The sequence below is a fragment of the Anomaloglossus baeobatrachus genome, chromosome 3 (genome assembly GCF_048569485.1).
Source record: "Anomaloglossus baeobatrachus isolate aAnoBae1 chromosome 3, aAnoBae1.hap1, whole genome shotgun sequence".
Lineage (NCBI taxonomy): Eukaryota > Metazoa > Chordata > Amphibia > Anura > Aromobatidae > Anomaloglossus > Anomaloglossus baeobatrachus.
The window spans coordinates 101,792,804-101,815,793 of NC_134355.1; the positions used below are offsets into that span (position 1 = coordinate 101,792,804).

At 49.1% G+C, this 22,990-nt stretch overlaps 1 protein-coding gene across 3 annotated transcripts in view; it reads left to right on the forward strand.

Moving 5' to 3' along the window:
• USP34 (ubiquitin specific peptidase 34) overlaps positions 1-22,990 on the forward strand; it is a 386,361-nt gene that overhangs the window by 314,591 nt on the left and 48,780 nt on the right. For all 3 annotated transcript variants that reach the window (XM_075339351.1, XM_075339349.1, XM_075339350.1), the window contains 8 exons: positions 1,853-1,918; positions 1,997-2,077; positions 2,461-2,546; positions 3,731-3,899; positions 5,097-5,171; positions 5,279-5,430; positions 13,789-13,837; positions 13,940-14,044. In XM_075339351.1, coding sequence (XP_075195466.1) covers positions 1,853-1,918; positions 1,997-2,077; positions 2,461-2,546; positions 3,731-3,899; positions 5,097-5,171; positions 5,279-5,430; positions 13,789-13,837; positions 13,940-14,044 — 783 coding nt within the window. The remainder of the gene's footprint in view (positions 1-1,852; positions 1,919-1,996; positions 2,078-2,460; positions 2,547-3,730; positions 3,900-5,096; positions 5,172-5,278; positions 5,431-13,788; positions 13,838-13,939; positions 14,045-22,990) is intronic.

Genomic DNA, 22,990 nt, shown 5'->3' on the forward strand with positions numbered 1-22,990 from the left:
GTCTTTCGTGTACAAAAAAGTCTTAGATCTTTGAGTTCAGGCCATGAAAAATGGGAGCAAAAACAAGTGTTGCGTTTATTTTTTGTGTATATGAGAATAGTTACAGAAATCATTGAGAGGTATCCCTTTGTTTTGACGCTTAAAGGGAATCTGCCACCAGGATTTTGCAATGAAAGCTGAGGACAGCATGCTGTGAGGGTTACAAAAAACACACACAAAAAAACATCTGTGCCTCTCATCTGTGTGTGTGAGCTACTGTTTACTCATGCTAATGGTGTATTGCTCTGCGATTTGCCATTGGTGTGACTTGGTACATCCCGCACAGCAGTCAAGACACACCCCCTGCTGTTATTGATACCTCCTAGTCAATGTACAATCTCCATTGAGAGCCTGGTGTGGGTGGGGACAGCTCCCAGCTCTGCTACACTCAATTCTGAGATAAAGTCCCTTTTAGCTGATAGGAAGCACAATTTACATGAGTAAATACAGAATCTTTTTTCTATTAAGCTATGAATCATTTTTCTTAGGCTGCTTTCACACTACGTTTTTTTTAACATCCGTCATGAACGTTTTTTTAACGCAAAAGCGGATACAGTGCAAATGCGTTTTCATTTCAATGCATTTGCAATGGACTCGCGTTAACATGCGTTCACCTGCTTTTGCGTGCGTTATAGTGAGGATCCAGCGACTTGCAGTTTTTTAACATTTTTCAAAAATGCTACTTGTAGCGTTTTTGAGCTGCGTCCAAATACTGCAAATTGCTGGATCCTGACTAAACAGCATGAAAACGCATGTGAACGCTGGCATGCTGATAGACAGGATCCTGCTTGCTCTACTGAGCATGCCCAGAAACCAGCCTCAGGTGATCAGTCCCTCTCTCACCCTCTCCCTCCACCCTCTCATTCCTCCCTCTCTCTCTCTGTCTCTCCCCCTCCCTCTCCTGTCTCTCTCTCCCACCTGAGAGCTGCAGACACTCGTAACCAAGGTAAATATCGGGTAACCACTTCTCTTAGTTACCCGATGTTTACGTTGGTTACGTGTACAGACGCTCGTAACCAAGATAAATATTGGGTATCCAAGCAAGTTACCCGATGTTTACCTTGGTTACGAACCTCCGCAGTTGTAAGAAGCTGGCTCCCAGTCTGGCACGTTTAGTTTCCCTCACTCCCGATCACATGACTCCAATGCCCGCCCCTAAACATCCAGTGACAGGATCCTGCAAAATAACACATGCGTTGGCATACGTTTTTTGCTGTAAAAGCAGGATCCGCTTTTACAGCAAAAAAACGTTCATGACGCATGTTAAAAAAACGTAGTGTGAAAGCAGCCTTATTTTATTACTTACACTGAGGGACTGATCTTAAGGAACCTTCTGATCCAGGGCAGGGATTACTCCATAATGGAATAATGCTCCTCTGTATCCACCCACCTTATGCATTGTCTGTGGGACTGACCGGGAAAGCAGAGTACGGTGCCGTGGTAGGATGGGTCATCTCCTACTAGGCAGGGAGGTGGGAGTAAGGAGCTCATGTCAGCAGAAGTGAGAAAACACAGCATTTTGTAAACCTTGTGCAGATAACATTGGTGTGGCCCATAAATATCAATCAGACTTTAAATTCTGTTTTAAGTCTAATTGATTGCTGTCAGTGACCACACTTTATTAAAAAAAAAAATAAATCTTCCTCACAATGGTCAGAAACGTGTAAACAGGCAGCCTGGGTCATCAGTAAAGTTCAATATCTGGTGGTAGAGTATGGCAGTGAATGCATGTAATGTGATAATGTGCATATAGATTATTCTGTATCATAAACATTTATATATTTTAAATGTAATGTTTTTTCCCTTTATTTAGCCCACAATGCTCCAGTGGATTGAGCTCCTGACAAAGCAGTTTAACAACAGCCAGGCGGCTTGTGAGGTGAGATCCCGTGGGTTACTGGTCAGTCACTGTGACCGTGCCAGTGCCGATGACTTACAGATGCTGCTTTCTTCCCAGTGGTTCCTGGACCGCATGGCTGATGATGACTGGTGGCCAATGCAGATACTGATCAAGTGCCCAAATCAGATTGTAAGACAGGTGGGTGACATATTTTTTTTCTCTATACATTAGCAGTTAGAATTTTTTTTTTATATAAATACACCTAGTGACATCTGAAATGTTTATTATGGAAACTTTGTTAAACTACAAGATTGTTTCTAAAGTGTCCTCTGCCTGTGTAGCAATGGTGAACATGTGTGTAGGAGTCAGCATCACAAATACGCAGTACAGCTTCATTAACACAGGCAGTTCCGGGCATCACCATTGGCATCCGGGGGGTCTTAGTAGTGGGGAAATCAAACAAACCTACAATTATCATGGAAATAGATAACTGTTTATAATAAAACCTATTTAAGAATATTTCACTTCTTATAACTTTTTGTTCCATTTTAAATTAGTATATTTTTTTCTTATTAAATTAGATGTTCCAGCGTCTCTGTATCCACGTTATTCAGAGGCTGCGATCAGCACATGCTCATTTGTACCTGCAGCCGGGCATCGAGGATGGGTATGTAAATTGGAAGATCACCTCTATAGTGAATTCGATTCTACCCTAGTATGCACAGATTGAAAGTATAATCCATTCATAGATACTCAATAGAGCAAAGATATACTTGTTATGTATGTATGTACCGTATTTTTCAGATAAGACGCAGTTTTCCTTCCAAAAATTTGGGAGGAGAATGAGGTGTGCGTCTTAAAATCAGACCATAGCTTACCGGGCGGGGGGTTATCTGTGTGGTGACCGGGTGCCTGTGGCTGCGTGCGGGCGGCTGGGTGCATGTGGCTGCATGCGGGCGTCCTGGTGCCTGTCGGTGCCGGCTGCCTCTCTGTCCTGGAGGCCAGCTGCCTCTCTGCGTGGGATGGCGAGCGGCGTGCTGGCTGCCACTCTGTGCGTGCGGGCAGGTGGCTGTGCGGCAGGTGTCCCAGTGTGTCCGCAGTCCCAATTTCAAATGATGGCACCGGGAGTCAGCGCATGCACAGATGAAGCTCTTGGATGAGGGCTCCATCAATGCATACGCTGCTCCAGGCGCCATCATTTGAACCGGGACCGCAGACAGACTGGGAACACTCACCGCAGCGGCATGCTCCACCACTGAACCGCCACCACCGCTGCTGCCACTACTGACGCCACTGACCCACCGCCACATTTTGCGTGTTAATAGCGGAGCCAAACCTTGTACAAATGTTAGTAATATAATTATTTCAGTAACTATTTTTCTTCACTTTTGCTCTCATTGAAATGTATATGGTGGCCACAGTGCAGATATATTTACTGATTACCACGTTGTCCGCTTGGTGACCTCCGATGAGACTTGTCAGATCCTACTGTGTTGATCTGAAGTGGCTTTTACAATGTGATCTCTTGAGAGCCTCAATGTGCATTGATTTACATTGAGAGAGCGACTTCCCATCCAGTCTCATTGGTGGTATCGGGATGTATAAGAGGGGCGATTGGTGAGTATAAGATTTCCTGCACTGTGTACAACACATACACGAAAATGGGAGTGCGAGGTTACGACTGGCGTGCCTCTCTATAACGTTCTGTATGATTATAGAGGATGGCTTTGCATTTGTCACCAACGCGCCATTCTGCGTATTTCTGGAGCGATCACTAGTAGCATTTCTTGTATCTGTATTTCTCTTAAGTCATTGGATGTTTAATGCTCCTGTCCTTGGTGCCCTTTGTAGCTCTGATGACATGGATGGGCCTGTGGAGGACATTGGCAGTCGCTCCTGCGTTACGCGATTTGTTAAAACCTTGCTGTCGATAATGGAGCACGGAGTGAAACCGCACAGCAAACACTTAACGGAGTACTTTGCATTTCTGTATGAGTTTGTCAAAATGGGAGAGGAAGAGGTAATTTCTTATGTTTTCCATACACAGTAGATATTTGTGGGCTTGTATCTATACCATGTCTGATAGTATAATTTTATGCGTATATGTGGAGTAGTTATGGGAGGACTAGCAGTGCCCTGGAAGGTGGGAGAGGGACAATGGCGTCTTAATAATAATGTGGATATTATTTTAGTGCACACTCCAGTCAATCTTTTTCAGGTTACACTTGTAAGGGTAAAATAAAATTTGAGAGCTATGATCATCCAATAAATAATAAACACATTGGTACCTTTTTATATCCACTATTTGTTGCCTTATTTGCCTCCCTCTGAGCGATGGCTCAGATTGTCCGTGATGTCAGTTGTCTGCCATGAAGTTTAGCTCCTGCGTAGATCCCCGCTCTCCTCGCTTCTGTTCCCTCATGTTTCCGGCTCTGGGCACCGGCTTCAGCGATCTACTGTGCAAGTGGTGCCCAGGTATTCTGTACAATTGGAAAAAGAGCAGTGAGGACTCTAAGGCTATGTGCCCACGGCACTATGTACCCGCGGATATATCCGCAGGTACGGCCGCAGGTTTCCCGCAGCTGATGCCCGGAATCCGCAGCTATCCATAGCTGTGGGATTTCAGCGAAATAGCTGCAGTAAAGCTGCGGACATTCGTGCGATTTACCTGTGGAAGTCCTGGCCTCTATCTCCACAGTGGAGGGCCGGGATTTCCGCAGGAATAATTGACATGCAGTTACGTGCGGCTGTGGGACATCCGCAGCATATTCCGCAGCCGCACACACTGCAGCATGGACACACACTCCCCATGTCCCATAGGATAACATGGGGAGTGTCTGTGCTTGCTAAAACCTGCAGATTTATCTAGAAAATCCAGATAAATCCACAGGTTTTCCCCCGGCAAATTCCGCGGTTACAGAGTCCCGTGGGCACATAGCCTTAGCGTGTCCGATGTGCATAGTGGCTGGGCAGCACATGTGCAATAGAAAGCAGGACACCTTATGCAGAATCAAGAAGAGCAGTGATGTACGCAGGCGTCAGATCTCCTGGCCTCACACACAGTGAGAGATCACTCAGGGAGAGGGGTGCTGAGGATGTGAATAACAGGAGGTACTGCTCATGGAGTGACAAAGCATGTCTCTGAATCTAGGCAATAAATAGTGGATATATAAGTACCATAGTGCTGACTAATTCCCTTTTATTAATTTTCTTTCAGAGCCAGTTTTTATTATCCCTACAAGCCATATCAACCATGGTTCATTTTTACATGGGAACCAAAGGACCTGAAAATGTAAGTGTATGAAGTACACAGCCTATAGTTTCGTATGGGTAATGTTGGTGAAACACATTATTTGATGAGCGCTGAATCCTATTTGTGACTTTATCTGTTGTTTTCAGCCTCAGGTTGAAGTACTCTCTGAGGAGGAGGAAGGAGAAGAGGAGGAGGAGGAAGACATTCTCTCACTTGCTGAGGAGAAGTACAGGCCGGCAGCTTTGGAAAAGATGATTGCTTTAATAGCTTTCTTGGTTGAGCAGTCTCGTTCTGAAAGGTTGGTTGAAATGTAATATTCGATTACTGGCATGGTCACACGTGTCAGAATTGACGGTGGAAAAGCGGCTGTGTATTTACAAGAGGATCCGCAGCAGATGCTGACACACATTATAGCCACGCGTACAAACAGCTTGGCGTGAGGATTAGTCCGCTGTCTGTGGGTTAATACTCTAATTTTCTTTTTCGCTCCTAATTGGGAGACCCAGACAATTGGGGTGTATAGCTACTGCCTCCGGAGGCCGCACAAAGTACTACACTTAAAAGTGTAAGGCCCCTCCCCTTCTGGCTATACACCCCCCCGTGGGAGCACGGGTCCCTCAGTTTTTGCTTTGTGCGAAGGAGGTCAGACACGCACGCATAGCTCCACTATTTAGTCAGCAGCAGCTGCTGACTATGTCGGATGGAAGAAAAGAGGGCCCATACAGGGCCCCCAGCATGCTCCCTTCTCACCCCACTTTCTGTCGGTGGTGCTTGTTAAGGTTGAGGTACCCATTGCGGGTACGGAGGCTGGAGCCCACATGCTGATTCCTTCCCCATCCCCATTAGGGCTCTGGGCGAAGTGGGATTTTACCGGTCTCCAGGCACTGAGACCGTGCTCCATCCACAGCCCCTGGAGAAGCCGCTGGATATGGAGCTGAGTATCGTCAGGGACATGGCCCTGCTCCGTCAAGGTACTCTGTGTCCCCGTGCATACGCGCGCACACCGCAGCATTGCTGGGTGTGTTAGTGCGCCGGGGACAACAGCGCTGCTGCGCTTGTGCCATTTCCTCACTTCAGCTTAGCTGAGTGGGTAGACTCAGGGAGAACGGTCGCGCCGGCCGCTGGGACTGCGACGCGGCTGGGACTTATGGTGCGCCGGGGACTTCCGCGCTGACCGTGCATATATCACGGCCGCGCTTATTACTACAGTCCCCGGCTTTTGCGGCCTAGTTCGTTCGTTCCCGCCTCCGCACCTGCCAGTCAGGAGGAGGGCGGGACGCTGTACAGAGCATCAGCGCTGAGGGCTGGAGTCTTTTTTACATACTCCAGCCCTCACACCAGGCACAGTAGGACGCAGTTTCCCGCACTTTGTTTGTGGCACGCCCACGGTCCGCCCCTCTTCACTGAACGCCGGCAGCCATTCCTGCCTGCACGCTGAGCTGCAGAGGGGAGACGGGGAGACCCAGACACGGGATTCTACGGCCTCATACCCGCTGTTCAGCGGGCGGTAAGCAGCCCTCAAGGGCTCACCCCCACTTGTGCCGTTTGTATACTGAGTATTTTGTGTTTGCAAATACTTTGTACTGTACGGTCGCTGGTGATTCTCGGCTATATACCCTCCTAGATTACAAGGAGGCAACAGCATGTCGTCCGCAAAACGCAAGGGTGCCAAGGCACAGACATTATATGCTGCCTGTACCGCATGTGGGGCTGCTCTACCGGCAGGTTCCACTGACCCCCATTGTGTGCAGTGCTCGGCCCCTGTGCAACTTGCACAGCCGGGGCCTCTGCTGGACGTGACCCAGAGTGTACCACCTGTGAATGCTGTCCAGGTGACAGGAACGGAGTTTGCAGCTTTTGCTGACAGATTGTCTATGACCATGTCAAAGATTCTTGAAACATTGCAGTCTAGACCACTAACTCAGACCATGGACACTGTGGCATCATTGCTCCCTGGTCCCCCCTCAGCTGGAACACTTCCAAGCTCCGGGGGTGTCACATGCACCCCAGGGTGACGATTCTGACTCAGACAACAGTCCCAGACAACCTAAGCGGGCTCGTTATGAGGGGCCCTCAACTTCGTCTCACTGGTCAGGATCCCAGCGGGACGAATCTATGGGTGATGAGGCGGATGTAACTGATCAAGATTCTGATCCTGGGACCGCTCTCAATCTGGATACACCGGATGGTGACGCCATAGTGAATGATCTTATAGCGTCCATCAATAGGATGTTAGATATTTCCCCGCCAGCTCTTCCTGCGGAGGAGGCAGCTTCACAGCAGGAGAAATTCCATTTCAGATATCCCAAGCGTAAATTAAGCACTTTTCTGGACCACTCTGACTTTAGAGATGCAATCCAGAAACACCACGCTTATCCTGAGAAGCGGTTTTCTAAACGGCTTAAAGATACACGCTATCCTTTTCCCCCTGACGTGGTCAAGGGTTGGACCCAGTGTCCCAAGGTGGACCCTCCAATCTCCAGGCTTGCAGCTAGATCTTTAGTTGCAGTAGAAGATGGAGCGGCACTTAAAGATGCCACTGACAGGCAGATGGAGCTCTGGCTGAAATCCATCTATGAAGCTATTGGAGCGTCGTTGGCGCCAGCTTTTGCAGCCGTATGGGCACTCCAAGCCATTTCAGCTGGGCTTATACAAGTCGACTCGGTCACACGTACATCTGCCCCGCAGGTGGCACCATTGACCTCTCAAATGTCTGCATTCGCGTCTTACGCGATTAATGCTGTCCTGGACTCTACGAGCCGTACGGCGGTGGCGTCAGCCAACTCCGTGGTTTTGCGCAGAGCCCTGTGGTTGAGAGAATGGAAGGCAGATTCTGCTTCCAAGAAGTGCTTAACCAGTTTGCCTTTTTCTCGCGACCGATTGTTTGGGGAGCGTTTGGATGAAATCATTAAACACTCCAAGGGTAAGGACTCATCCTTACCTCAACACAGACAAAACAAGCCCCAACAAAGGAGGGGTCAGTCTGGTTTTCGGTCCTTTCGAGGCTCAGGCAGGTCCCAATTCTCCTCGTCCAAAAGGACTCAAAAGGATCAGAGAGGCTCAGATTCTTGGCGGACTCAGTCACGCCCAAAAAAGACAGCAGGAAGAACCGTTACCAAGACTGCTTCCTCATGACTTTCAGCCTCCTCTCTCCGCATCCTCGGTCGGTGGCAGGCTCTCCCGCTTTGGCGACATTTGGCTGTCACAGGTCAAAGACCGTTGGGTGAAGGACATTCTGTCTCACGGGTACAGGATAGAGTTCAGCTCTCGTCCTCCAACTCGTTTCTTCAGAACTTCCCCACCGCCCGACCGAGCCGATGCTCTGCTGCAGGCGGTGGCCGCTCTAAAGGCGGAAGGAGTGGTGACTTCCGTTCCTCTTCAGGAACAAGGTCACGGTTTTTACTCCAATCTGTTTGTGGTGCCAAAGAAGGACGGGTCCTTTCGGCCCGTCCTGGATCTAAAGTTGCTCAACAAACACGTAAAAACCAGGAGGTTCCGGATGGAATCTCTACGCTCCGTCATAGCCTCAATGTCTCAAGGAGATTCTTAGCATCAATGGACATCAAAGATGCTTATCTTCACGTGCCGATTGCGCCAGAGCATCAGCGTTTTCTACGCTTCGTTATAGAAAGCGAACACCTGCAGTTCGTAGCGTTACCTTTCGGGCTGGCAACAGCCCCTCGGGTCTTCACCAAGGTCATGGCAGCAGTAGTAGCTGTCCTGCACTCGCAGGGTCACTCCGTGATCCCGTATTTGGACGATCTACTTATAAAGGCACCCTCTCAAGAGGCATGCCAACACAGTCTGGACGTGGCACTGAAGACTCTCCAGAGTTTCGGGTGGATTATCAACTTTTCAAAGTCAAATCTAACCCCGACCCAATCACTAACATATCTTGGCATGGAGTTTCATACTCTCTCAGCGATAGTGAAGCTTCCACTGGACAAGCAGTGCTCTCTGCAGACAGGGGTGCAATCTCTCCTGCAGAACCAGTCCCACTCCTTGAGGCGCCTCATGCATTTCCTAGGGAAGATGGTGGCAGCAATGGAAGCAGTCCCTTTCGCGCAGTTTCATCTGCGCCCTCTACAATGGGACATTCTCCGCCAATGGGACGGGAAGTCGACGTCCCTCGACAGGGATGTCTCCCTCTCTCAGGCAGCCAAGGACTCTCTCCGATGGTGGCTTCTTCCCACCTCATTGTCAAAAGGAAAGTCGTTCCTACCCCCATCCTGGGCGGTGGTCACGACAGATGCGAGCCTATCAGGGTGGGGAGCAGTGTTTCTTCACCACAGGGCTCAGGGTACGTGGACTCAGAGAGAGTCCACCCTTCAGATCAATGTTCTGGAAATCAGAGCAGTCTATCTTGCTCTGCGAGCCTTCCAACAGTGGCTGGAGGGCAAGCAGATCCGGATTCAGTCGGACAATTCCACAGCGGTGGCTTACATCAACCACCAAGGGGGAACACGCAGTCGGCAAGCCTTTCAAGAAGTCCGGCGGATTCTGACGTGGGTGGAAAACACAGCATCCACCATATCCGCAGTTCACATCCCAGGCGTGGAAAACTGGGAAGCAGACTTTCTCAGTCGCCAGGGCATGGACGCAGGGGAATGGTCCCTTCACCCGGACGTGTTTCAGGAGATCTGTCGCCGCTGGGGGATGCCGGACGTCGACCTGATGGCGTCACGGCACAACAACAAGGTCCCGGTTTTCATGGCACGGTCTCACGATCACCGAGCTCTGGCGGCAGACGCCTTAGTTCAGGATTGGTCGCAGTTCCGACTACCTTATGTGTTTCCACCTCTGGCATTGTTGCCCAGAGTGCTCCGCAAAATCAGGTCCGACTGCCGTTCCGCCATTCTCGTCGCTCCAGACTGACCAAGGAGGTCGTGGTACCCGGATCTGTGGCATCTTACGGTAGGACAACCGTGGGCGCTACCAGGCCGTCCAGACTTGCTGTCTCAAGGGCCGTTTTTCCATCTGAATTCTGCGGCCCTGAACCTGACTGTGTGGCCATTGAGTCCTGGATCCTAGGGACCTCAGGTTTATCTCATGATGTTGTTGCCACCATGAGACAGGCTAGGAAACCATCCTCCGCCAAGATCTACCACAGAACGTGGAAGATATTCTTATCTTGGTGCTCCGCTCAGGGAGTTTCTCCCTGGCCATTTGCATTGCCTATTTTTCTTTCCTTCCTGCAGTCTGGGTTGGAAAAAGGTTTGTCGCTTAGCTCCCTTAAAGGACAAGTCTCTGCGCTATCCGTATTCTTTCAGAAGCGCCTGGCGCGACTTCCTAAGGTACGCACGTTCCTGCAAGGGGTTTGTCATATCGTTCCCCCTTACAAGCGGCCATTGGAACCCTGGGATCTGAACAAGGTTCTAATTGCTCTCCAGAAGCCACCTTTCGAGCCTATGAAGGAGATTTCCTTTTCTCGGCTTTCACAGAAAGTGGCTTTTCTGGTGGCGGTCACGTCTCTTCGGAGAGTGTCAGAGCTGGCGGCGTTATCTTGCAAATCTCCCTTCCTGGTGTTTCACCAAGACAAGGTAGTACTGCGTCCAATTCCAGAGTTTCTTCCCAAGGTGGTATCTTCCTTTCATCTCAATCAGGATATCACTTTACCATCTTTGTGTCCGCATCCAGTTCACCAATTTGAAAAGGGTTTGCATCTGTTGGACCTGGTGAGAGCACTCAGGATCTACATTTCCCGCACGGCGCCTCTGCGCCGTTCTGATGCACTCTTTATCCTGGTCGCTGGTCAGCATAAAGGGTCGCAAGCTTCCAAATCCACCCTTGCGCGGTGGATCAAGGAACCAATTCTTCACGCCTACCGTTCTGCTGGGCTTCCGACTCCTTCTGGACTGAAGGCCCATTCTACCAGAGCCGTGGGTGCGTCCTGGGCATTACGGCATCAGGCTACGGCTCAGCAGGTGTGCCAGGCGGCTACCTGGTCGAGTCTGCACACTTTTACCAAGCATTATCAGGTGCATACCTACGCTTCGGCGGATGCCAGCCTAGGTAGACAAGTCCTGCAGGCGGCGGTGGCCCACCTGTAAGAAAGGGCTGCCTGACAGCCCGATCACGAGGTATTCTTTTACCCACCCAGGGACTGCTTTTGGACGTCCCAATTGTCTGGGTCTCCCAATTAGGAGCGAAAAAGAAGGGAATTTTGTTTACTTACCGTAAATTCCTTTTCTTCTAGCTCCAATTGGGAGACCCAGCACCCGCCCTGTTTTTTCTTAGGGTATTTGTTTTTCGGGTGCACATGTTGTTCATGTTGATAAGTTACGTTCTCCGATATTGTTATCGGATTGAATTTGTTTTTGAAACAGTTATTGGCTTTCCTCCTTCTTGCTTTTGCACTAAAACTGAGGGACCCGTGCTCCCACGGGGGGGTGTATAGCCAGAAGGGGAGGGGCCTTACACTTTTAAGTGTAGTACTTTGTGCGGCCTCCGGAGGCAGTAGCTATACACCCCAATTGTCTGGGTCTCCCAATTGGAGCTAGAAGAAAAGGAATTTACGGTAAGTAAACAAAATTCCCTTCTTTCAGCACAGGATCGTCCTATATATAATAAGCTTGCTTATTCTCCTGTTTTTCATGGTGGTGACAATGTTACACACAGATTTTCGGTCAGGTGTACTGGATTACAGCGTGCCACATTAACTTGCATTAGCTGCTGAATATTAGATTTAAGGCCTAAGCCACACGGCGAGTAAAACAGTGCGAGTGGAGTGCGATAAAACATCGCATTCCCCTCGGACCAATTTTAGCCTGTGTGTCAGCACCCATGAGCGATTTATTTTCTCAGCCCTAATCGGACTGAGAAAACAATCGCAGCATGCTACGATTGTAAGCTGAGACTCTTTTCTCTCGTACCCATTCAAGTGTATGGGGCGAGAGAAAAATCGCACTGCACTCGCGGTACACCGGTGTACTGCCAGTGCAGTGCGAGAATGGCAATAGCCGGCTATGCAGTAGAGAGGGAGAGAAATCCCTCCCTCCCCTCCTGAGTGCCGGCCCGCCCCCCGCAACTGAGGTCTGCTCGCACGAACGGACCTCAGTTGCAAGGACAAACGCATGACACTCGGCTCTGCTGTACTGCCAGCACAAGCCGAGTGTCATGCAAGTGGATCGCAGTAGTCCCCGTGTGGCCCGAGCCTAATGAGAATTATGCAATCTCCTTTCTGCTTATTACCGTTCCCATCAAGTAGTCAATAGTCTATGGATAGTGCCTAAATGTAAGAAAATTGACAGTCTGGGAACACTGCACCAGGATACATAGCGAAGAACATCTCACTTCAATGTCAGAAACCAGCCACGTCCTTATGTCTTCAGATCATTGATACTTCTGTTCAGGAATTTCTTAGGTAAAGCTGCTGTTTAGCAGCTGCTTTTACAGTTTATGCTGCATTTGTTAAAGGTTGTTGTTTTTTTTTTTTAAGTTATGCAATAAAATGTATGTATAATGTTGTGGGTATGATGAAACCTGATATTAACCTTCTATAGCTCAGTATTGGTGCATAGTCTATTGGACTTTGATGAATAACCGTAGATAACACATCTGCACAGATGCTTAGGGGTACTTCTCACATAGCGAGATCGCTGCTGAGTCACAGGTTTTGTGACGCACCAGTGACCTCATTAGTGATCTCGCTGTGTGTGTGACACTAAACAGTGACCTGGCCCCTGCTGTGAGATCGATGCTCGTTATACACTGCTCTGGTTCATTTTTTTGCTCGTTGCTCTCCCACTGTGAAGCACACATCGCTGTGTTTGACAGCGAGAGAGCAACGATCTGAATGTGCAGGGAGCCGGCGTCTGGAAGCTGTGGACGCTGGTAACCAAGGTACACATTGGGTAACTAAGCGAAGCGCTTTGCTTGGTTACCCGATATTTACCTTGGTTACTAGCGTACGCCGCTCTCAGGCTGCCAGTGCTGGCTCCCTGCACACGTAGCCAGAGTACACATCGGGTAACTAAGCGAAGCGCTTTGCTTAGTAACCCGATGTGTACCCTGGTTACGAGTGCAGGGAGCCAGCGCTAATCAGTGTGCGCTTGGTAACCAGGGTACATATCGGGTAACCAAGCAAACCATTTTGCTTAGTTACCCGATATTTACCTTGGTTACCAAGCGCAGCATCGTTTCCACGAGTCGCGGCTGGCTGGTCGCTGGTGAGATCTGCCTGATTGACAGCTCACCAGCGACCATGTAGCGATGCACCAGTGATCCTGACCAGGTCATATCGTGGTCGGAATCGCTGGTGCGTCTTTTAGTGAGACTGTACCCTAAGGCATGGGGTTATCTACCTGAAGGGTGAAAAGTCTGGATAATAGGCCCCTTATCATACCCTTCAGTGTAATTGCTCATTCACCTGAAGTTCTATATTCTGTAATTTGGCTGTCTACGTGGAATATGCCTTCTTAATGGCTGTGTTTTAGATTGGAAGTAAAAAAACCTGCTCTTTATACTTAACTGGGACCACAGTAGTTATGCTTAGCATTATGCACTGTGAAATGTATGTGCATGACCCCTTACTGATCGCCAACCCCTGCATCGTCTATGAAAACTTATTTCAGGTTTTTTTGTATATCTAAAAAAAAAGTGACCCCCCCCCAAATATTGGAATTAAACTAGAAAATATTTTTCTCTTCCTTTGCAGGCACCTTACTCTGTCTCAGAATGACATGGCAGCATTAACTGGCGGAAAGGTAACTATTTTGTCAATGTACATATTGTGCAGATGTCACTTCTTTGCAAACCACTTCATGATAATTATCTAATGTCCCTGTTTTGGGATTTTTTTTTTCCAGGGTTTTCCATTTCTGTTCCAACATATACGGGATGGAATCAATATACGGCAAACTTGTAATCTCATTTTCAGCCTTTGCCGATACAACAACCGTCTGGCAGAGCATGTAAGTACAACCTTATCCCAGTCATATGATGTGCAGCACTGACCTAGAGAAAAAATATAATATCTAAACTTCTGCTACCTAATAGTGCTACAACAGACTACTACAGTATGATTAACTTAAAGGGATTTTCTGAAACTTAGAAGTAGACGATCTCTTGAATTAATTTTTAATCTATCACGGGTGCCACCAATCTGCAGAAATACGGGTCATTCACAGTTTACTTAGGCACACTTAAAAGGAATCTGTCAGCATATTTTTGCTATGTGATCTGAGAGCACCATAATGTAGGAGCAGGGACCCTGATTATAGGGATGTCACTTACTGGACTGTATTTTGCAGTTGCAACACAGTAAGCATTTTATCTGCAGGAGATTATCATTATAGGACAACTTGACACATGCAGGGTAGTCCAACCATAACCCTGTTTAGCAGCTCTCTGTCACTATACAATCTATACAGAAAGTTGTGGTGTGGGTGGGTTATACACAGCTCAACTGCTCAGCTCTGCTAGATCTGCAGCAGAGAAAGCTTTCTATCATAACTGTTGCACCCAGTAAACTAAGTGAAACATAGCTAGAATCGGGGTCTCTGTCGCTTTCTCATGATGCTGTCAGAGTATATAACAAAAGCCTGGTAATAGATTCCCTTTTAAAGGTGAATTTACACAACCCAATTTTGTAGTGTTAACCACTTATCGCTAAGCATTTACTGATCGGCAGTTTACACAGGCAGACCGCAGTTTATACACATTGACCTATCTATTACAGATCGATCAGTGCACATTAACTGCAATTATTCTTGTCAGCGAGATTTCTGTGTACACGGGACAATGTACTGCTGAGAATAGTTAAATTTTATGCAAACCAAAAGATCTTCTCACCCGATGAATGAGCTTTTTGCTCATCTGTCAGTTGATCGTCAAGATTGTAGTGAAACAAGCATTCACTCGACAGCTCGTTCACATTCATACTATTGCAGTGTAAGGGTACTGTCACACTTTAGCGACGCTTCAGCGATCCCACCAGTGGTATGACCTGGTCAGGATCACTGGTGCGTCACTACATGGTCACTGGTGAGCTGTCAATCAGGCAGATCTCACCAGTGACCAGCCCCCAGCCAGCAGCGACGCTTGGAAGCGACGCACTTGGTAACTAAGGTAAATATCGGGTAACCAAGGGCTTGGTTACCCGATATTTACATTTGTTACCAGCACAAACCGCTTAGCGCTGGCTCCCTGCACTCCTAGCCACAATACACATCGGGTTAATAAGCAAACCGCTGAGCTTATTCACCCGATGTGTACACCAGCTACGTGAGCAGAGAGCCGGCACTGGCAGCGTGAGAGCTGCAGTGCTAGTAACTAATGTAAATATCGGGTAACCAAGAAAGGGCTTCCCTTGGTTACCCGATGTTTACCTTGGTTACAGCTTACCGCAGGCTGTCAGACGCCGGCTCCTGCTCCCTGCACATTCAGTTGTTGCTCTCTCACTGTCACACACAGCGATGTGTGCTTCACAGCGGGAGAGCAACAACTAAAAAATAAACCAGAGCAGTGTGTAACTATCAGCGATCTCACAGCAGGGGCCAGGTCGCTGCTCAGTGTCACACACAGCAAGATCGCTGATGAGGTCACTGCTGCGTCACAAAAACCGTGACTCAGCAGCGATCTCGATAGCGATCTCGCTACGTGTGAAGCACCCCTAAGTTCACCTTTACTCACACCAGATACAGCTGTACATGCGGAAATCGGCCTATTTAAGTACCACGTTGTCCTGCAGGTTTGCAGGGTTGGACGGCCATCAATCAAACATTTATTCACTTATTTGCAGTCTGTTAAGTTCACTTTAATGCAGTCACCAAAGGTAGTGATAGTGCTCGATGCACTTGCATCACAATTTAAAGTGTTACCTTAGCCTTCATTATTTAAGCCTAGTGACCTCTTCAATCAGAGACGGCCTCTGTTAACTCATTGGTTATTTTGATATAGACAGTGAATCATTCATGATACAACAATTTGATGAACATTTTTTTCACTTGTATCTGAGTTCAGAGCCTCAGTGCTTATATATCTATGCATAAAATTAAATCTACAGCCACGAGATGGTGCCGTTCTGCTTGGCTACACTACCACCTCCCTCCCCCCCCCCCCCCTTCTCACTTCACTTGAAAAAGTTGGATACGGGAGAAGTAAATTGGTCAATTTTGCAAAAATAATAAATTGTAAGGTTGTGTGGAGATTTGCTTAGCTTGAACGTTTGTTTGCAAACTGTAACAGTCGCTCTTAAATCTTTATTTCATACATTAATATTCCACATGAAACTAAGCAAGTTTGCTATTTCTTATTACATTTTATTAAATTATTATTATTATATTCTTAAATTTTCCTTTTTTTTTTTTTTTTTTTTTTTACACCAGAATTGCTCTATAGTTATCAAAATTCTCGATTCTGAGGTAAAATATTTATTCAGTGAAGACTTTCCCATTACTGAGATAGATGAGATGAGAGCTGTTACTGAGGAGATTCTATATAGATACAGTGCTGACCAAAAGTATTGGCACCCCTGCAATTCTGTCAGATAATACTCAGTTTCTTCTTGAAAATGATTGCAATCACAAATTCTTTGGTATTATTATCTTCATTTAATTTGTCTTCAATGAAAAAAAAAAAATTGTCATAAAGCCAAATTGGATATAATTCCACACCAAACATAAAAAAGGGGGTGGACACAAGTATTGGCACTGTTTGAAAAATCATGTGATGCTTCTCTAATTTGTGTAATTAACAGCACCTTTAACTTACCTGTGGCACCTAACAGGTGTTGGCAATAACTAAATCACAATTGCAGCCAGTTGACATGGATTGAAGTTGACTCAACCTGTGTCCTTGTGTGTACCACATTGAGCATGGAGAAAAGCAAGGAGATCAAAGAACTATCTGAGGACTTGAGAATGCAAATTGTGAGGAAGCATGAGCAATCTCAATGCTACAAGTCCATCTCCAAAGACCTGAAAGTTCCTGTGTCTACGGTGCGCAGTGTCATCAAGAAGTTTAAAGCCCGTGGCACTGTGGCTAACCTCCCTAGATGTGGAAGGAAAAGAAAAATTGACCTGAGATTTCAACGCAAGATTGTGCGGATGGTGGATAAAAAACCTAGACTAACATCCAAACAAGTTCAAGCTGCCCTGCAGTCCGAGGGTACAACAGAGTCAGCCCGTACTATCCGTCGGCGTCTGAATGAAAAGGGACTGTATGGTAGGATACCCAGGAAGACCCCACTTCTTACCCCGAGACATAAAAAAGCCAGGCTGGAGTTTGCCAAAACTTACCCGAGAAAGCCTAAAACATTTTGGAAGAATGTTCTCTGGTCAGATGAGACAAAAGTAGAGCTTTTTGGGAAAAGCCATCAGCATAGAGTTTACAGGAAAAAAAAAAAAGGCATTCAAAGAAAAGAACACGGTCCCTACAGTCAAACATGGTGGAGGTTCCCTGATGTTTTGGGGTTGCTTTGCTGCCTCCGGGACTGGACTGCTTGACCGTGTGCATGGCATTATGAAGTCTGAAGACTACCAACAAATTTTGCAGCATAATGTAGGGCCCAGTGTGAGAGAGCTGGATCTTCCTCAGAGGTCATGGGTCTTCCAGCAGGACAATGACCCAAAAAGCACTAGAAAATGGTTTGAGAGAAAGCACTGGAGACTACTAAAGTGGCCAGCAATGAGCCCAGACCTGAACCCCATAGAACACCTGTGGAGAGATCTCAAAATGGCAGTTTGGAGAAGGCGCCCTTCAAATCTCAGGGACCTGGAGCAGTTTGCCAAAGAAGAATGGTCTAAAATTCCAGCAGAACATTGTAAGAAACTCATTGATGGTTACTGGAAGCGGTTGTTCGCAGTTATTTTGGCTAAAGGTTGTGCAATCAAGTATTAGGCTAAGGGTGCCAATACTTTTTGTCTGGCACATTTTTGGAGTTTTATGTGAAATGATCAATGATTTGATTTCTTCGGCGCTCCATTGGGAGACCCAGACGATTGGGTGTATAGCACTGCCTCCGGAGGCCACACAAAGCATTACACTAAAAAGTGTAAGGCCCCTCCCCTTCTGGCTATACACCCCCCGTGGGATCACGGGCTCAGCAGTTTTCAAGCTTTGTGCGAAGGAGGTCAGACATCCACGCATAGCTCCACTGTTTTAGTCAGCAGTAGCTGCTGACTATATCGGATGGAAGAAAAGAAGGCCCATATAGGGCCCCCAGCATGCTCCCTTCTCACCCCATTCCTATTGGCGGTGTTTGTTAAGGTTGAGGTACCCATTGCGGGTACGGAGGCTGGAGCCCACATGCTGCTTTCCTTCCCCATCCCCCTGAGGGGCTCTGAGGAAGTGGGATCTTACCGGCCCCCAAGCCCTGAGGCCGGGCTCCATCCACAGACCCATGGAACCTGCTGGATACGGAGCTGGGTACCGTTCAGGGACAAGGCCCTGCAACATTCAGGTACTCTGTGTCCCCGTATGGACAGGCCGCGCACACTCCAGACTTGCTGGGTGTGCTAGTGCGCCGGGGACAGTAGCGCTGCGCGCTGGGGTTACAGTCACTGCAGTTCTCTGAGGGACTTTTTGTGTTGGGGACTGCCGCGCCGGCCGCCCCTGGAGCGGCGGCGCGGCTGAGACTTGTGGTGCGCCGGGGACTTAGCGCCGACCGTGCTTTTACGACGGCGGCGCTTATAAATCTAGTCCCCGGCTTTTGCGGCCTAGCTCCGCTTCGTTCCCGCCCCCACCCTGTCAATCAGGGCAAGGGAGAGACGCTGTAAGATAGTCAGCGCCGAGGGCTGGAGTCTTATTTACATACTCCAGCCCTCTCACTGAGCACAGTGGGGAGCAGGTTTCCCGCTCTTTGTCTGCACACGCCCAGGGCCCGCCCCTCTCCACAGGACGCCGGCAGCCATTCCTACATGCAGTCTGGCTGGAGAACGGACACAGGCTCTGGGAGACCCAGACAAGGGATTTCTGGCGACCACACACCCGCGTTAAGTGGGCGGTAAGCAGCACATTAGTGCTGGCCCCACTAGTGCCCCAGTGTTATATTGGTGTATTTTTTTCTCTATACCATATATATATATATATATTGCACTGTAAGGTCGCTTCTTGGCTGTATACCCTATATTGCACTGAGGAGACGACAACATGTCATCCGAAAAACGCAAGGGTGCCAAGACACAGGCTGCAGCTGCACAGCAATACGCTACTTCTGCCGCTTGTGGGGCTGATCTACCGGCAGGTTCCCATGACCCCCATTGTGTGCAATGTTCGGTCCCTGTGCCACTTCGTCAGCCGGAGTCTATGGTGGTAGTGGCCCAGGCAGAGTCACCGGTGAACCCTGTCCCGGTGACGGGGACAGAGTTTGCAGTTTTTGCTGACAAGATGTCTGTCACTATGACAAAAATCCTAGAGACCTTGCAGGCCAGGCCAGTTACTCAGGCCATGGACACTGCTGCGTCAATGTTCCCCGGTCCCCCTCAGTTGGAGTTAATCCGTGCTTCAAGGGGGTCCCAGGCATCTCAGGCTGAAGGCTCTGACTCAGATGACAGTCCCAGGCAGCCTAAGCGAGCTCGCTGGGAGAGACCCTCCACGTCATCACGCGGATCAGGGTCTCAGCGAGAAGAGTCTCTGCATGATGAGACAGAGGAGGGTGATCAGGAGTCTAATCCTGAGACTGCTCTCAATCTGGATACTCCTGATGGTGACGCCATGGTAAATGACCTTATAGCGGCCATCAATAGACTGTTGGATATTTCTCCCCCAGCCCCTTCAGCAGAAGAGGCAGCTGCACAGCAGGAGAAGTTCCATTTCAGGTATCCCAAGCGTAAACTGAGTACTTTTCTGGACCACGCTGACTTCAGAGAATCAGTCCAGAAACACCATGCTTATCCAGACAAGCGTTTCTCCAAATGTAAGGATACACGTTATCCCTTTCCCCCTGACGTGGTCAAGCGCTGGACCCAGTGTCCAAAGGTGGATCCCCCAATCTCCAGGCTTGCGGCTAGATCCATAGTTGCAGTGGAGGATGGGGCTTCACTTAAAGATGCCAATGACAGACAGATGGACCTTTGGTTGAAATCTGTCTATGAAGCTATCGGCGCGTCGTTTGCTCCAGCATTCGCGGCCGTGTGGGCACTCCAAGCTATTTCAGCTGGTCTGGCACAGGTGGACTCTATCATACGTCCAGCAGTGCCGCAAGTGGAGTCCTTAACTTCGCAAATGTCTGCGTTTGCGACCTATGCTATCAACGCTGTACTGGACTCTACGAGCCGTACCTCAATGGCGTCTGCCAACTCGGTGGCATTAAACAGTCCAAGGGTAAAGACTCCTCCTTACCCCAGCCCAGATCAAGCAAACCTCAACAAAGGAGGTGGCAGTCGAGGTTTCGGTCCTTTCGAGGCTCCGGCAAGGCCCAATTCTCCTCGTCCAAAGGGACTCAGAAGGAGCAAAGGGGCTCAGATTCCTGGCGGGCTCACTCACGCCCCAAGAAAGCAACCGGAGGAACCGCTTCCAAGGCGGCTGCCTCATGACTTTCGGCCTCCTCCCTCCGCATCCTCGGTCGGTGGCAGGCTCTCCCGCTTTTGCGACATTTGGCTGCCACAGGTCAAGGACCGGTGGGTAACAGACATTTTGTCTCACGGGTACAGGATAGAGTTCAGTTCTCGTCCTCCGCCTCGGTTCTTCAGAACTTCCCCACATCCCGACCGGGCAGATGCTCTTCTTCAGGCGGTGGGCTCACTAAGAGCAGAAGGAGTGGTGATCCCTGTTCCTCTTCAGGAACAAGGGCAAGGTTTTTACTCCAATCTCTTCGTGGTTCCAAAAAAGGACGGCTCGTTCCGTCCTGTTCTGGACCTAAAGCTGCTCAACAAGCACGTGAAAACCAGGCGGTTCCGGATGGAATCTCTCCGCTCCGTCATTGCCTCAATGTCTCAAGGAGATTTCCTTGCATCAATAGACATCAAGGATGCTTATCTCCACGTGCCGATTGCTACAGAGCACCAACATTTTCTACGTTTTGTGATAAGAGACGAACATCTCCAGTTCGTAGCTCTGCCATTTGGTCTGGCAACAGCCCCACGGGTTTTCACCAAGGTCATGGCGGCAGTGGTAGCAGTCTTGCACTCCCAGGGACACTCGGTGATCCCTTACTTGGACGATCTACTTGTCAAAGCACCCTCTCAAGAGGCATGCCAACACAGCCTGAATGTTGCGCTGGAGACTCTCCAGACTTTCGGGTGGATCATCAACTTTTCAAAGTCAAATCTGTCACCGACTCAATCACTAACGTATCTTGGCATGGAGTTTCATACTCTATCAGCGATAGTGAAGCTTCCACTGGACAAGCAGCGGTCACTACAAACAGGGGTACAGTCTCTCCTTCATGGTCAGTCGCACTCCTTAAGGCGCCTCATGCACTTCCTAGGGAAGATGGTGGCAGCAATGGAGGCAGTCCCGTTTGCACAGTTTCATCTGCGCCCACTTCAATGGGACATTCTCCGCCAATGGGACGGGAAGTCAACTTCCCTGGACAGGAAAGTCTCCCTTTCCCAGACGGCCAAGGACTCTCTGCAATGGTGGCTTCTTCCCACCTCATTATCACAGGGAAGATCATTCCTACCCCCATCCTGGGCAGTGGTCACGACAGACGCGAGTCTGTCAGGGTGGGGAGCAGTTTTTCTCCACCACAGGGCTCAAGGGACGTGGACTCAGCAGGAGTCCACCCTTCAGATCAATGTTCTGGAAATCAGGGCAGTGTATCTTGCCCTACTAGCCTTCCAGCAGTGGCTGGAAGGAAAGCAGATCCGAATTCAGTCGGACAACTCCACAGCGGTGGCATACATCAACCACCAAGGAGGAACACGCAGTCGGCAAGCCTTCCAGGAAGTCCGGCGGATTCTGTTGTGGGTGGAGGACAGAGCATCCACCATATCAGCGGTTCACATCCCGGGCGTAGAAAACTGGGAAGCAGACTTCCTCAGTCGCCAGGGCATGGACGCAGGGGAATGGTCCCTTCACCCGGACGTGTTTCATTAAATCTGTCGCCGCTGGGGGGTGCCGGACGTCGACCTAATGGCGTCGCGGCACAACAACAAGGTCCCGACGTTCATGGCGCGGTCTCGCGATCAAAGAGCTCTGGCGGCAGACGCCTTAGTGCAAGATTGGTCGCAGTTCCGGCTCCCTTATGTGTTCCCACCTCTGGCACTCTTGCCCAGAGTGCTACGCAAGATCAGATCCGATTGCAGCCGCGTCATACTCGTCGCCCCAGACTGGCCGAGGAGGTCGTGGTATCCGGATCTGTGGCATCTCACGGTCGGCCAACCGTGGACACTACCAGACCGACCAGACTTACTGTCCCAAGGGCCGTTTTTCCATCGGAATTCTGCGGCCCTGAACCTGACTGTGTGGCCATTGAGTCCTGGATCCTAGCGTCTTCAGGATTATCCCAAGGAGTCGTTGCCACCATGAGACAGGCTAGGAAGTCCACTTCTGCTAAGATCTACCACAGAACGTGGAGGATTTTCTTATCCTGGTGCTCTGCACAAGGAGTATCCCCCTGGCCATTCGCGTTACCTACTTTTCTTTCCTTCCTGCAATCTGGGTTGGAAAAGGGCTTGTCGCTCGGCTCCCTTAAAGGGCAAGTCTCGGCACTATCCGTGTTTTTTCAGAAGCGTCTAGCACGACTTTCTCAGGTGCGCACGTTCCTGCAGGGGGTTTGTCATATCGTCCCTCCGTACAGGCGGCCGTTAGATCCATGGGATCTAAACAGGGTACTAGTTTCTCTCCAGAAGCCGCCCTTCGAGCCTCTGAGGGATGTTTCACTTTCTCGTCTCTCACAGAAAGTGGCTTTTCTAGTGGCGGTCACGTCTCTTCGGAGAGTGTCTGAGCTAGCAGCGCTGTCATCCAAGGCTCCC